Consider the following 16269-nt stretch of genomic DNA (forward strand, 5'->3'; position numbering starts at 1 on the left):
TGTTATCTTTGCTGCTTTTCATGTGGTCATGTTTCCTGTTGGATTCAGCACGTGGCTCCAAATGCTTTGTACTTCTACTGTTATCGGTTGATTTGTAGATTTCTATCTCTTTTCTGATTGGTTGGCTTGTTGTCGCTGTACTCTGATTTGTTTGTAGCTTTATCCTGATTGGTTGGTTGGTTTGTATGTAGCCGGATTCTGAATGGTTGGCTTGTTTCCCTATTTTCATTTCTAGCTCTATACTGATTGGTTAGTTGGTTGGTTTGTAGCTCTACTCTGATTGGTTAGTTGGCTAGCCATATTCAGACTGATAGGTTTGTACACATGTGTAGACATGCACAACGACTGACCAGACTGGGCTCCTCGTCTGCGTTTTCGTCCTCAGTGTTGTCCTCTAATGAGACGTGTGTTGGTCCCAGCACTGCCAGAGAACCCTTCCCATTGCAGTCGCTGTGCTCTGTGGGCTGTATGTGGCCCAGTGAGGGGGGCCTGGAGCTGTGCACGTTGGCTGAGTGGTGCACGTAGGGGACCTACACAGGGAGAGAGGAGAATGAAAATAGTGTTCCCACAACCCATTAATGAAGATACATACATTAATGTTTTTTTGTTTTTTTTAAGCATATTTTTGGGGCTTTTTCGCCTTTCACAGGACAGTTGAGAGAGAGACAGGAAATGGGAGGCAGAGAGGGGGAGAATGACACACAGGATATAGGGCTATAGCCTCAACACATGGGCCGGGTGCTCTACCAACTAAGCTAAACACCGCCCCACACAGATTAATGTTAAAGCTAAAGAGTCACTTTGACACATTTGGTATTCACTTTGTAAACTTTGTTTGTTCCCTATATTCTTTGGCTTTGCAAAGATAACTATTCTGGGTGTACTGCATGATCCTGAAAGACATTTTGTGCCATTAAGCACCTTCCCTGTTTGCCAAATATCAGGAGTAATCCCTTGTCACTGCAGTGCTGCACTGAGCACTGAGGGATACAGATCCATCCCAGTCTAAAATGACAAGAGTCGAGTTTACAAATAAACAGACAGACAGCTATATAGCTATATTTTATCTTTTCTTGTGAAACAAAGCAAGGTCAAAACCTAGCATATGGCTGCACTGCTGGACTGCCTGTAGTCTATCCCTGACTGTGACAGAGTAAACTGACTGTATATACTTTCAGAAAGTACAAGAGGAAGACTATCTTTTGTCTTTATTACAGTCATAGTGAAAGACACACAAGACAGAGAGAGGCGAGACAGACAGAGAGAGGATGACAGGCCAGACTCAAATCTGAGACAGGTGTTTCTCTCCAATTCTGCCTAATATGTACTAATATGTCGTTTATTTAAAGAGTCTGCCTCTTCTACCTTTCTCTCTAAGTGATCATATCCTCAGTGAATACAGCTGAAATCACTCTATAACGTCACAGTCATAAAATGAGAATTTGACCAGAGGCAGTCCAGCCACATATTAGTTTTAGTTCTAGTCATGCCTAGATCCTGCTTATTGCTAGGATATCATAAGTTAACTTTTCTGATTGACTGGTTGTGCATGATGATTACTGCCCTGCCTCGTGTCATTCTGGTTTATAGGTGAGTGAAAGAAGTTTTACACTTTTTTACACAGTGTTGTGTTTGTTCGCATACTGTTTATTGTGGCAACATCTCAAGCTTAAAGGCATGACTATAGGAACAACACTCCAGTAAGAGCAACGAAAGAGGAATACCATAAAAACTGGCAATATAATTTTAAGATGCACATTAAAAGATACTACAGTTAAGAGAGCAGGGTCTAACAGTTTGTGGTGTTTTGAATCCATTTATTTCTTTTTTTTACCACTCTAAGTCAAGAGTCATACTGTGAACAGTCCTCTAGAGACCAGTCAGAGGTCTAAAGTGATGGTTGGTGCAGAGGGGGGGGGGGGGGGGGGGGGGTCTACCTGGAGCAGAGTATCAGGCTGCAGATCCATGGAGCTCTGAGTCTCCACTGACTCCATCCTGCGATGCCCAGGGCCTCTCTGAGACTGCGACATGGAGTCCGTCCTGGCCAGCGAGGCGTCGTCATCCTCCATCAAACCACCTCCACCTTCTCCTCCGCCCTCCCCGTCCTCCGAGCTGGAGCCGGCCTCCCCGGAGAGGAGCGACCGCCGCTCCCCGGACTGCCGCCTCTGCCGCTTGATGGACGGGGCGCGGCCCAGGCTGTTCCAGCTGGAGCGCTGGCTGGTCCAGCTGCTGCCGGAGCTCCACGGGGCGTAGGCAGAGGCGCTCCGGGCGCTGGTCTGGAGTGGGAGGGCGCCAAACGGAGGGACGGAGCGATCAAAACCAGGGGAGTGAAAACATTTACAGGAGGGGCCGTGTGCTTTCATGTAAATAACTGAGCAGAAGTGTATTGATTCATTCTCGTGAGGTGAATTGAAAGCAGATTCACACTGACAGAGACAGACAGGAGCAGATCTGGGCTTATTTTCTCAGGTCTTTATCCTAATAATCAGTTTGTCAGAGTGGCAGAGGCAGCAGTAAGTAGAGTGTCAGACTGGTGCACCACATTAATCATCATCAATCATCACGACCCCCCACACATCAGCACGGAAAATACAATGAATCCAGAGACATTCAGTGGAAAGCAGGAACTGGAAGTAATTCCTGGCACTTATCCCCTTACACATGTATTAACGTTGGCTTTGTGCCATTGCGGTACATGGGAATTACACTAGAGATCTGCCACGTGCTTTTAGTACATGTGAGAATAATAATAAATGCACGAACCGGTGATTTTTCATAGCAGGCCGGGTCCATGGAGACGCTGCTGCCTCGACGGGACTCGTAGCCCAAGATGGGGTCACCACCCACTGGAAGCTTCGGTACAGGCATGGGGGTGGCAGCCGTGTGGGTGATTAGAGGTGGAGTGAGGCTGGTCTTCAGGTCCACATGACCATTTACAGGCACTACTAGTAAAGAAGAGAGGGATGGAGAGAATAAAACGTGGGTTAGGAGTGGGTGTGAGAAAAGGGCATGGGAGTTAGAGAAGATTAAAGATGACCAGGGTTTAACGTAAAGAATGGAGCATATAATAGATGAAATAAAGGGATGAAAGAGAGCGGCGTTGAAAAGAAAACAACAGAGGTGAGAGATAAAACAGAGGGAACAAAAAAAGGTGATGAAACAAAAAGCATCAGAGGAAAATGAAAGAACCAAATTGAATCAAAACAGGAGGATGAGCAGGAAGAGGTGGTGCAAAGGGGAGGGCTGCTACTGTAAATGGGTACAGTACAGTAATGCAGCAGAGCATTAAAAAACAGATGCCTCATACCGTTATTGACCAACATGAATATTTCAGTAAAGCATTAATGGGATGTGTGGAAAGAGAATATTACGTTTGGATGCCACAGAAATAAATGACACGCAAAGGGGAACTCGTCAAGGCCAAGGAGATGTATACACAGCTCTTCCAGTATGTAATCACTTCTTACACAGAGCATGTGGAAGGGCTGAAGAGGAGATGATACTGTACTTCTGGGAGTTGTACTCCAGTGTTTCCATTGGGCTGCTCAGTCTGCAGCACAGTAATTAGAGGAGATGGGAACTGGCGTATGAGGAATTATGGATGAAGCTGATGGTTTGATGCTGAGCAGAGCGACAGCCAGCCACGTGCCCACTGGAGGTGGTTGGAAGACTGATACAGGGTGCACAGGGTGTACTTTACATGCCTTAGGCCCAGCTTGGTTAACTTATCACAAACTTTATATATTCAAAAAAACAACATGGTGTATAATCTGCAGGGATCTGCAGGGAGGGGGAATGTTAACCGTGTGATCACAGATGGAGCAAGTTTTTCCAGGTGTTGGTAAATGGAGGAAGTGAGAATCACACAGTGGAGTTCAAGCATTTGCATTCCTCCTCTAGTGTTAATAAGATAAATCAATGGAGCCATGCAGCATGTGTTGTGCACTATGCACATGGTGTGTGTGTGTGCCTCACCTGCAGAGGCCGATGGCTCCTTCTTGCTGCCGTTAACATCCTCCATACTTTGTGTTAAGCAATCTGAGCCCGGTTCATCATCCTTAACAAACAAACACATACAATGTGTTAGAGGAAAACATCTGTGGAAGTGTCTGTTCCTGATTAGAGTTAACAGAAATCAGGTGGGTCCAAGTTGCCTCTAAATACAGATCCCTGCTCAGCTGTATGTGTCCCATTCCAATATCGCCTCAGTCAAAGCTCAAATCTGACCTTGGATCAGTCACTAGAGGCAACCTTTCTCTGTAAGCAGGTAGGTGAGGGTGAGCTCTCCCCAATCCCAAGAGTTCAGAGGTCAAAGGTTACAGAGAGAGGGAGAGAAAGATCAAGTATGTAAAGTGTTGCCATGCAAGGAGAGTGAGACAAAAATAAAATCACTGCGGAACCACACTGAAACACAATCAGCATCGACGGCAAAGAGGCACTTCTGAGATAGAACATGGCAGACGTATTGACCCGACAGAAACACAGTAGCTGTGTTTATTTCTTGCTGTGATCCATTAAGTCTACGGTTTTCACACGTACACATGACGCACTCCAAACAAACTTCACAGTGGCACAGAGCAATCTGGAAATCAGCAACCCAGTTTGACTTTTGTCAGAACAGCAGAAGTCTTCATCCATTGTTTGGCTTTGTCATTGTTCCAGACAGAGATGTCAAAATGAGTCTTCCACATTATCTCACGTTGACATATCTACTCATCCTCACTGTCTTTCACAGATTTTTTCCCCCCACAAGCTCTTAATTACCCTCTGCTTGCCTTGCGCCTCACGCTGTCTTCCACTCACGAACCTACTGCAGTGAACACAGTTTTCGGCTTTGTATTTGTTGCACTATGCCAGAGCCTGCAGACTCCATTAATATGCACAAGGGTGCCAGGTGGATGCTGGATTAATGGAATGCCGACCTAGTGAGTCAAATCTCTGTGGTAGCAAAGTGAATAAACTGTGGGTAGTAAAGCCTCAGGACCTAATCACCGTGCACCTCTTATTAAACTAACAAATGACTTTCTTGAAACTTCCCAACTTCCCAGGAGTGTTGGAGACAAACTGGGTGTGGGTAGTGTTGTATTTGTTTACTGGAGGCATGCTAGGTATGGCTATCTTAGAGGCACCAATTTGCATGTGTTTTTCCTCACAGCTGAAGGTTCTATTTGTGTGCCCCAGACTGATTTCCCCCAATTTATAAAGTAAGAAGATTAGCTAAGGAGAGAAGATGCTAATGAACTAGTGGGTAATCAACTCGAGGGCCACTTGGAGATCACCATGGTCATCACGCTCCTGCATCTTCTTAAATATCACTTACTGATTTAGTTTTAAAATGTTGGCTCACTGCAGGAAACCTGGAGCACCTGGAGGTACCTAGTCTTGCTTAGACCAGACCACATTTAAGTCTTATTTGAGATAACGGTACCGGTCATGGGAAGGTGTAGCCTACAGTATTCACCTTCGAAAAGAGGCGTGACCAATGGACGTAGATCAAAATGCCTCTGTTGCTTTTGGTTTTTGAGATTCTTCCACTGGGATCACTGGTGATGTCTCTGCAGGATCATCTACAGTAATTCACATATCTGGATGTCTAGAATCTTTAACCTCACTTTAATAAAGCAAAAGTCTGTGTTGCTGGCTCCCAGCCCATCTGGCTATCTTCACACTATGCAGATTTCAGGCTTTTAATCACAACCCAAAGTCATGACTTCACATCTTGGCTTTCAAAAAGTGTAGTAGCAGTAGTATTGACTGCTGTTGTAGACTTTAAGGATTGGGTTAACTTCTCTTTAGCAATAGTTTATGTGTTTTAGCACATTACATTATACCACTAACAAAATATCACACATACTGTATACCTCACACATTTCTCACCAGGCAAAAGAAAGAAGAAATTAAAAGACAGAAAGGACAGCTGTGAGGACAAACCCAGAGGAGCATCAACACAAAGCATTATGGGTGCTCAGCCTCATCGTTTTCCCCTCCCTTCCTTTTCTTAGGTAGGAAGGAAAAGGAGGAGAGTTGTGTTTTTCATCCTGGATTTTGTTCTTGTTGAGCCGTGGCCAGTTAGGCTTAGCTTGTATTTGTGGGATTTTCTAGTCACTGTAAAGGCCAGTGTGCACCGACAGAGGAATCAAACCTAGGCCAGAGGCTTTGTGGTGAGGCCTTCCTGTAAGTATATCAACTGGACCTGACAGGACCAGGTGAAGACCCCTGGGGAAACCTTACCATCTTCTCTTTTTCCTGAGGCACAAAAAAACAAAACAAAAAACAGCTCGCTCAACAGAATCAACCTGCTTTTGCAAATTCGACAGGTTTGCAAGAAAACAAGTGAGTGAAAGGTCGGCATTATAATGATCCAGCTGAAAATATCATCCACCCATCCACCCACCCACCCACCCATCCATCTATCTATACATATTTGCATTTCAAGTTTTAAAATAGGGTGGTTTGACATTCTATTTCCTTTTTTAACAATTGTCACAACCTCTTAACAACAAAACACCTTCTTCTCTTTTTCTTTTCCTCTTCTATCCCACCTTACCACTTTGTATACTTCACTGACTGAAGAGTTTATAGTTTAAAAATTTCCAGTGGAAGCACAGGTTATGATTACCCAATTACCCAATACTGACTTTTAATAATCGATTATAAAAACAACAGATTACTAGTTGTTTTTATTCTAAACTACTATACTCAAGTCCTATCCAGCCTGGCTGCAGAGGTGAAGAGGAACAGTCAGTGATACATTAGACTGCAAGGGAGAGATTAATAAAACACTAGTCTGATTTTGATCTGACAGAATTACTTCTTTTATCCTGTTGCTGTCCTCCACCACTCTCTCTTCCCTCTCCATCTTGTCTCTCTGCATCATCTTCTCAATCTTTTTTGCTTCTTATCCATTTCGTACGACATCTTCCACGGAACAGGCAGACATGAATTCGTAATTCAGATGTCAGAAAATAAATCCCCTAAAGAAGATCTAGCTAGGGTGGATTAAAAAAAACCAAACAAACAAGCAAGCTTCCCTGCCCAACTGCAGTTTGAACAACAACAAGAAAGAACATTTTGTGTTTGTTTTTCCTCCATCTTGTTTTGTTTTCCAGATAAGGCAAAGATTAAGGAGGAGAAGGAATTAAATAAGACTGGTACAAGACCCATTACAAGGGTAGCTTTTATATTTTCTGGTTTTACTACTAATCTAAAGAGGGAACCAGATGGTAATATGATTAGATTTCTGACCTGTGTGCTTATGTTGATTCTACTTTTTGTTTGAGGAGCCAAGATGGGTTAGTAGAAGGAAGTGTTCTCACCAAATATTAGACAATGGATTGTTTCACTGGAGAAAACAAATGTGGAGATGATGGCTTCGGAGGGGGCTCTGGACTCGAGGGAAATCCTTGGTCCTGAAATAGCTGGATTGTTTGTTTACACTCTGCCACCTCAATTTGGGTATGGTGGTGGGACCAGGAGATGGGCCAGACCAGGCGTGCTGCTGATAGCCAGACAATAATAGACACCAGCAGCACACAGGGGGATCTCAATTACATTGTTCAGTAAGGGTGTAAATGGGAGACTGTGGGTGGCTGTTGATAGGAGGAAGGGGTGTAATTGCCTGTGTGTATGTGTGTGTGTGAGTGTGTCCACCAACAGTGTATTTTTACAGCTGCATTTGAACCTCAAAGACAACAACACCTGTGCTGTAGCAGATCAACCCTAAAGGTATGGAAGGCATAGGCCTCAATAACATAGGCCAATGGTTCCCAACCTTTTTTGGCTCGTGACCCGTGACATCACAATTTTCTGGCGACCCCGTGATCACGTGACTGCAGCCATCAATCAAGATGAGCCAGCTCAGATATTTCTATATGCTGCATTTTATATTAACTCCATTTATATTACGTATTATAGTAAGAAATTGTATCAGTAATTTTTTTTATCAATTACTAGACATTTCAGGCGACCCCATTTGAATTCCAGGTGACCCCACATGGGAACCCGACCACAAGGTTGAAAAACACTGACATAGGCATATGTGTTGTCCTAAACACTTTAATGAAAATGCACTATTATTTAATTAATACTGTATGTATTTGTTTGGCAGGACTTCTCCCTAAACTAGAATTACCAGGTTGCAGTTTATGGCCTCCACCAGTTTGCAGTCAGACTGAAAATGACCGAAAAGTGTTTTCTGATCTTGACCTTGAGTCAAAGTGGACATTGGACTTGGACATGGGACATGGACATGGTTTGTATCAAATTCAAAGAAATTCCCAAAGACTCACAGAAATATTGCATTCACAAGGCCAATGTGTGGTCACTGTGCCCTTGACCTCTCATTTTGACCAATCAAATCAAATTTAGTTTGAAATGTTGCACTTGTAGGTATTGTGTTCATGGACTTCTTATTTTCATTTTTAAATTGGCTGAAAATGTGCACCACAAACTTGAAATTATATAAAACTATTTCATGGCCAAAGTTTTCCACAGTTGGCTTGTGTATGCAATATATAAAGTACACAAAAACACAGTGTTCAGCGTTTCATAATAGATAACATCAGAGAATTGAAATATAGTAACATTTTCACCCATTAGACCAAACAGCAGACTCCACTCAACATCCCCACTTCAAGCTCAGGCCCTCAGTGACCCAACAAAATAAACAACAACAACAGTGGAGAACTCAAGAGCAAGAAGAATTTGAAATTAGAGGATGTGAGGACCAAACTTACAACCATCTGTTGTGCAAAGGCCTCATTTCACTGAGTGTACTGGCCTTGCCCTGAGAGCCTGAGTCATGCAAACAGAGTCCATCTCTTCTGTTTTCTTTATTAGCTCTCAACCTCTCGTCTGGCTGCCCTCCACCCCTCCAGCCCAGTTACTGTGCGTCTCCTCTGCAACCCCAGCCACAAAAAACAGAGACTGAGAGAGGAGGGGTTTTGGCAGCACCACTGTGGCGTTCTTACCCCGAGGCTGGAAAGAAAAGAAAGAGAGGAGTGGAGGGCTGGTGGGAGGTGAGCATTCAGTCTGGGGTTTGATGTGTGTTTGATGGAGTCTGCTTTTAAAGAGGACCCAAAAAAGAGAAAGAAAACACACATACACACACAGAGCAGAGTGATGCAAGTTGTTTAAGCCCTCTGTTGTCTTTCCTAAACTGCTGTGAACAGTCACTCAGTTGGCCCCGGTTAGTCCCAGCAGCAAGGGCAGCATGCAGGAAGCAGGTCACATGACTTTGAGATGATCTGACACATTCTCTGGCAGCGACGTTGGAGGTCCTCTGTTTTTTGGCAATATGGGCAGCCACAAATTGCTTTTTACCACATTTCCACATTTCTGTTGGGCTTTTGGAAGAGACTGGTTGTTTCCCAGTGATAAAACCAATCACCGTGCAGTATTGCTGTTGTATTTTGTTAGGGTGATTATCACAAGCACTCATTTTAAAGGGCCGGTTCACACAAATTGTGAAGACAAAAAAGCCACCTGTTTATGAAATGTGAGGACAACTTTTTACAGTGATGTTCTCAACAAAGAAGTCTTACAGCTATTTTAACAATATTAAGTTACATATTGGCTTATGGGCTAAATTACCTAACTGCAGCATACCTGTTTTTTTCAAGCTGTACAGTATGGTCATGCTAATGTTCCATTGTTTTATGTCACTCCTGTAACAACCATTTATATTCATTTTCACATAGCTTATTTTTCAAATGTTAAGAAATATGTTTGATTTGTTGTGTTACAGTAACTTTTCCTCACTTTAACAAATAGTGCAGCTTGAAGGCATCTGAGGATTCTCATACACATATTTCACTTTATTTATTACTTTTCCTACTTGAACTTGACTTCAAATTAAACTGAATATAATTTTCAGTCGTTAAATACAATGATACATATTCAGGCTGTGGAGAATACTATGAAATCTATCAGGTTTCTACAGAGGCTGAACTTTTGCTGTTACTCTGCCATTAGTGGCTGATGCAACAAAATCTAAAGCCAGCTAATGAAATGTTTATTACTAAAAATCACAGTGCAAGCTGTAGCTCACTTCTCCACTGACATTTTAATGCGGGAAGACTCGTACCTTTGCCTTCTGGCCTTCTCAAATATTTCCTATCGCAGTTGCTCATCTTTTGTTGTTGGCTCTTCCTGATGACTCATCAGTGTCGTGTCCATTCAAGCCCTGGAAAAACTCCAGAAACTCACTTGATACTGTTTGATGATGAACTGGGCTCTTACTTCCCACTTCAGTACTGTATTGAATTTGTTTGACAGCAGCGAAGATCTCATAACGTCTGTGGATAGAACACAGACGATATGCTTGGCTCCAACACCAGTGAGGACAAGTTAAAAATATAGAGGAACCTTTTTCCAATTTGGGTGGAGTGGCCCATTAAGACAAGACACAATCAATAGCTTGGACTTGCTTATTTTCATCTACTATATTCTATTTGATAAATTACCAAGCCAGGGGCCTATGACTGAGTAAATATGATGTCAAAAAGCCAGCAGACGCATTAATAAGAAGCACCAAGGCAAAGATCCTCCAAACTGTGGCCATCGAGAGATCTGTGACATCACCTCAAAGCATCTTTACGCGTGGGTGGGGGGAAGAGGAAGTGAGGGAGGGCAGAGGGGGACAGTGGGGAAGGCGGTTAGTTAGGGAAGGCAGAGCTGCAGTGCTGTACATACCCCTGATTCTACAGGCAGCTGAATAAGGCTCAGCTGGGCATGCAAGTCCTCCCGCTTGGTCACTTCCTATAGTGGAAGTGATGGGATGCAGCCCGACAGGAGAGGGAGGCGCAAACAGGAAAAGAGGCACACAGGTGAGAGGTGGAATCACAGCAGTCGACAAGAACAGGAGGAGAAAGTTAGAGGAGGTTCAGCATGTTGTAACATCAGGACTCTACCATTCAACAGAACATACCAAACTGTCCCGGACAGTGTGCAGTGCTGCACGTGCACACACTCTTGCAGGCAAGTACGCAGTCAAAAACATGAATAGTCAGAGATGCACAGCCGTATTTTACCCACCAGTCGATCCATTGTCGGGGATCATTCCGATGTGAAAGTGATCTTGACACACATTATGAATGTAATGACAGCACACAGCAGCTATGCATTCTTCAGGACATATTGTGCTTGACAAAGATGCATTCCCCTTTAGCCGACATGTCGAGTGCGTGCGTGCGTGCGTGCGCGCGCTTCAGTGTGAATTGTGCATGTTTGCATGTGTGTGTTTATTGTCACAGTGAGAGGTCTAATAAAAAAGAATAACATCTTTTTTTTCTCTCTTTTTTCCCCCCGCCATAAAGAGAGAGAGATTTGTGTGGTTGCACTCTCTGCAGCGGATATTGGATTCTGTCACTTGGACACATTGTCACACCAGACAGAGACAGACCCAGAGAGTGAGAGGGATGGAGGACAGAAGAAGAAATACAGCACAGAGGGAGCATGGTGATGAGGAAGGAACTAAATCAAGAAAATGAAAGCAGTCAAAAAGGGCCGACAGCCGCCTCACCTCGCCTTCATGTCCAAAAGAACATGAACATTATACTTTAAAGTGCATGGCTGTGTGTATGTGTCTTGGCTCCATTTCTCTTCTGGCTTGGCTCACATCATTCAAGTTACCATCATGCCCGTTGCCCAGCAACCCTGACGCAGGGAAAGTTTGGACAACTAAAAATAAACTTCATGTTTGCAGAAAAGGGTGTAAAGTTGAAAAAGGAGATGGAGATTTAACCTTTGTGATGATACAGGAGAACAGAGCAGGAGAGCAGAACACACAGCTGACAGGACTTTGGGCTTCCACACTTTGTCACAAGTACGAAAGTGCGGCTGCATTACCGTATGTCTTTTGGGAGATGTATTTCTTCTTCCTCCAAAAGATACCAACAAAAGCAAAAGCTAATCAAGCTAAAATGTGGATTACTCTCAACTTTTTGCACAAGGAAATACATTATGATACAGCAATTGTTGTCCTCCAAAATTATTTGCTATCTGTTAGCATTGGCTCTCCTTTTGTGTGCTGTTAAACTTAAATCTTAATACCTCCTGACGTTTGTATGCTAGTTAGCTTATCTAACATTAGCAATGGACCACTGGTTCTGTTCTAAAAATCTACTAAGCAACAATACATTCATATACAGATACTATACATAATACATTCAATACTTTGACTGACCCACATTAATAGACACAAGACTAGAGGCTCCAGATGGTGTTGTCTGTCTCTTTTCATTCCAGTTTTGGTCAAATGATCAGACTGACAAAACTCTGAGGAAATGATACTCCTGTAACCTCAACACTCCATACACTTCCTTATCATTTCAATCATGACTCACAGAAATGTAGGGAGCAGCAGGTAAGGAATGCTCATGGGCCTAAACAACAGCTAACAATGTCAACCCTCCAGATGGTTTACTGCCTGTGTCTGTTGGAATTTAGGTGATATTATTAGGCCTACATATTATATTTTTGGTCTTATTGTGAAAGGACAACATACTGTAAGAAAGACATGAAAACATGCAGCAAAGGGCTTCAAGTCGGATTTGAGCCACTGCAGCACCATTCTTAGTTCTTTTCCATACAGATACGGCACCAGTCACAGTGCTGGATATCAACACTCGCAACCTCCCAGACAAGACTAATGCAGTTTGGTGCCGTCAACATGGAGAAATAAAAACAAGTTAAATTCCTGGCCTCCCTGAGAAGCCTTCATCTTAAGCAGCTTTAGGTCAATGCACCCAACCCTGCATGTGATTCCACTCACCACAGTCATGCACTTGATATTTGTACAGCAGATAAGCGCAATAGTAAGAGAAGCCCATTCCAATTAATCCATATTTTATGAGGCTGTCAACCTCTCCCTCTGCCACCCCTCATCTATCCTCCCTCCTCTCAGACAAAGAGCCAAAGAGCGTCAGAGATGAAAGCAGAGGTTTTGTCACCCCTTAAAGAAAGAGCGGCGAAGACACGCAGACAGCCAGAGACGGACTGAATACTCGTGTGATTTATTCTCCCCATCTCATCTCACCAACTATTCCTTTCTCTCAGTCGCTTTATCTGCCTCGAATAAAGTCCTGCATACTTCAAATGGGCTGGCTGAAAAGTGAAGAGAGGTTGCTCAATGAGTTTCAACTTGCTTTGCTCCCTGTAGCTCTGATGATGTTCAGAGAAACTCTTTTCCCACTTGCCTCTCTCCAAACAACGCTATCCATTAATCCTCCTTCTTCTCCCTCTCTTTGCCGGCTCTTGGTTTTTTACAGTCGTGGAAAAATAATTACAAACAATTGTGCGGTGGCGGTTAACATAGTTGTACAATGGAGTTGTACGTATGAGGAGAACGAGGGTGGAAGGAAGAAGGGAGGGGGGAGGGGGGGGGGGTATCTGATGAAGGTATCCAGGCATGAGACTGATGAAACAGGGGATGTGTGGGCTGATGCGCAGTCTAGTCGTGGAGACATATTTTTCGTGTGATGTTCTTTATGGCATGACTGCATTGGCAAATGAGCAGAACAATAATGAGGATGACTGCTGAGATAGTGGGAAAGAGTGGGAGGAGAGGAGGATGACAGCGAGATGAAGACCAAGAAGAGGGGGAACGGAGGGCTGCGACTACTGTGATCTCACGTCCTCGCTTAACCCGCTGCAGAGAGTGCAAGGAAAGTTATAGATTCGATACCTACAGTGCTCATGAATTTGTTTTGTGTGTGTGTGTGGGTGGGTGTGAACATCCATCATTAGAGTTATATATGTCTGTACTGAAAAATGGAATAGATACCTCATTGAGTAATTTAGCCTCACATTTCAGTCTTAAAACTGTTTTTTTCTCTAAAAACTAGCACATCACTCTTTTATTTTATTTGGTTTAATGCCTGAGAATTAAATCACTCTGTAAGACTGAAGCAAATCCACCTACATAAAAAAGGGAACTCCCAACACTCTTGCACCCTAGAATAACCTATACCTTACACATTCTTTTAAGACAAGAATGATCTAAGAGGAATTTCAAAGCAGCTCAATAATTCCAAACTAGATTTCTTTGTATCCTACATGTTATGCATTACACTGGATTAGAGCATTTTACCTCCGTCTGAAAACCCTCGACCAAGATGGCCACCAGCAAGTTGAAGAGGACGTAGTTTCCGAAGGTCATTAGCGCGATGAAGTAGAGGGCAGCTACAGGAGAGGTGGATTTCATGCCGTTGTACAACACCTTGTTCCAGTCCTCTTGGGTTAGAATCTAGATGAGAGAAGAAAAGAAAAAGTGTAATGGACTAAAAAGGCATATCAACATTGGGAAAATATTAACATAACCTGTGATAATGGCGATACATTTAATCTCTAAAATACTTCCAGACAGGGGCCAAGTCGCTGTACAAAGCTGGAGGCTGACTTTTTGATGTTTTTTTGTGACAAAAGTACCTCAGGTGGAGGTTACTGAAGTTTAAAATTCTTCATATCCAACATAATGTAAGAGCTAAAATAAACAGAATCCAGGAGACACCTCCTACACAATGGATGTGACCTTGCTTAAATGAACAGGGCCTTGTTTTAATCATACAATGGTAATCCCCCAAACGGATACAAGTCAATTATGTGCTCCTTGGCCATGGAGATAATGAATGGTGCTCCTCGGTATTGGGGGCACCTAGAGCGCTATACTGTAGGTGGTATGCAAATTAATCAGACGTCCCTGCCTTTGATTATGCTTCTGGAAACACAATGTAAGTGCAGAATAATGTCTGCCCCTGACCTGATCTGTTTACTTCAATAAAGTAGCTCAAAGCTGGAAGTCAGTGAGACATGCAGATGTTTGTATCTTACATTTTAGAGAAGAGATATAACATTTCCTCTAGTTTCCAAATTTGAGCTTATTTATTTTTGGCCCTTTATAAGGGAAAGAAAAACACAACTGTCCAAACTCTTAAGTCCTCAACTCTCAGTTCTGTGATATCATCTATGGCAAGTCAAGTCAAATTTATTTCCCTGTCGATGAGTTAAAATTGTATAAATTCGTTTTTTTATTCAAAAAAATGCATGACTAAAATCAAAAGCTTTCATGACAATAGGTTAACTCAATCAACCCTGGTGTGTAACACCCTGAGAGCAGACATGTCAGTGCAATGTTCTGCACTGATAGACGTGCTGGCACATCACATAGTCTCTGATCAGATGTTTCACTGAATTATAAATGGTTACTATATTAAGGGTAATAAATACCATACAGTGAGTTATGGAGAGATAATGGATAAATGGTTGCCCCACAGAGATCACTGAGAGTCACTAATCCAAGGTGACATCATGCAAGAGGCAAGCCTACTTCACCTATGTAAGATAGTTGGAAATGGAAATTAGATGAGTGGAAGAAAATATGAGAATAGATAAAGAGCAAGAGTGAAGGGGGAGGGGGCAGGAGAGTGGAGAGGAATATTTGATTTGATATATTTTATTTATTCTGGAGGAAATTGTCCTTTCAGCCTCTGAATGGGAACAGGTACAGTGGGAATGAGGCGAGGGAAGTTGCTCGGGGGCACTTCAGCGGACAGGTTGATCACACATGAAGTTCTGGTTTCCAGATGGTGGATGAACTCGCATATCTTCAGGTCATTCTGTTGCTAAATTTTTAACAACCGCACAGATTGTTAAATCACAGCTAAACTGAGCATAGCGCAATGAGATGTGAAAAGTGTGGATGCAGACTGATGCTCACCTGGAAGACCGTCACTATGGCCCAAAGAAGAGAGTCAAAGTTCTTCCTGTCTGGCACAGTCTCTTTGTCCTTCTCCGACCCGAACTTACAACCAAACAGATGCATCCCGAGGATACTGACAACAAAAAGGTAAAAGAGTGCCAAACCATTAGATACAGTACAAATAAATGTAAATTATTTGTGTAGAAAATGTATTCCCTGTACGCTTTGATCAGCCAAAAAAAAAAAAAAAAAAAAAGCAAAGGCAGCAAACACACCATATACTGAGCACTGTCAGTGAGGTAATAAACAGTCATTGGATCATAAACACAATAGCAGAAATGTTGCCAACAAGCAGAAGGGAAGTGGAGAGCTGGTGCCAGGTTAAATTCAGCACCATGGAGAGCGTCACAAGCCATGGCAATGACATACACCTTATGTTTCTTTTTTTCTTTCTTTCTTTTTGTAAAAAGCACTGAAAGAAACACCAGTGGAAGTGGAAACAAAGATATAACCTAACATTATGTCCACTTCTTTGGATATTAAAGGAATAACTCAACAAATACTTGCTTTAC

General features: G+C 42.9%; 1 protein-coding gene across 1 annotated transcript in view; it reads right to left on the reverse strand.

The window, feature by feature from the left end:
- cacna1g (calcium channel, voltage-dependent, T type, alpha 1G subunit) overlaps nucleotides 1–16269 on the reverse strand; it is a gene marked incomplete at both ends in the record, with an annotated part of 226149 nt that overhangs the window by 61111 nt on the left and 148769 nt on the right. Inside the window, 7 exons of the mRNA XM_083994227.1 lie at nucleotides 351–530; nucleotides 1938–2276; nucleotides 2764–2945; nucleotides 3976–4057; nucleotides 10693–10758; nucleotides 14090–14245; nucleotides 15716–15830. Of these exons, the coding sequence (XP_083850353.1) occupies nucleotides 351–530; nucleotides 1938–2276; nucleotides 2764–2945; nucleotides 3976–4057; nucleotides 10693–10758; nucleotides 14090–14245; nucleotides 15716–15830 (1120 nt within the window). The remainder of the gene's footprint in view (nucleotides 1–350; nucleotides 531–1937; nucleotides 2277–2763; nucleotides 2946–3975; nucleotides 4058–10692; nucleotides 10759–14089; nucleotides 14246–15715; nucleotides 15831–16269) is intronic.

The sequence above is a fragment of the Trachurus trachurus genome (assembly GCF_905171665.1).
Source record: "Trachurus trachurus genome assembly, chromosome: 19".
In the NCBI taxonomy this organism is placed as follows: Eukaryota; Metazoa; Chordata; class Actinopteri; order Carangiformes; family Carangidae; genus Trachurus; species Trachurus trachurus.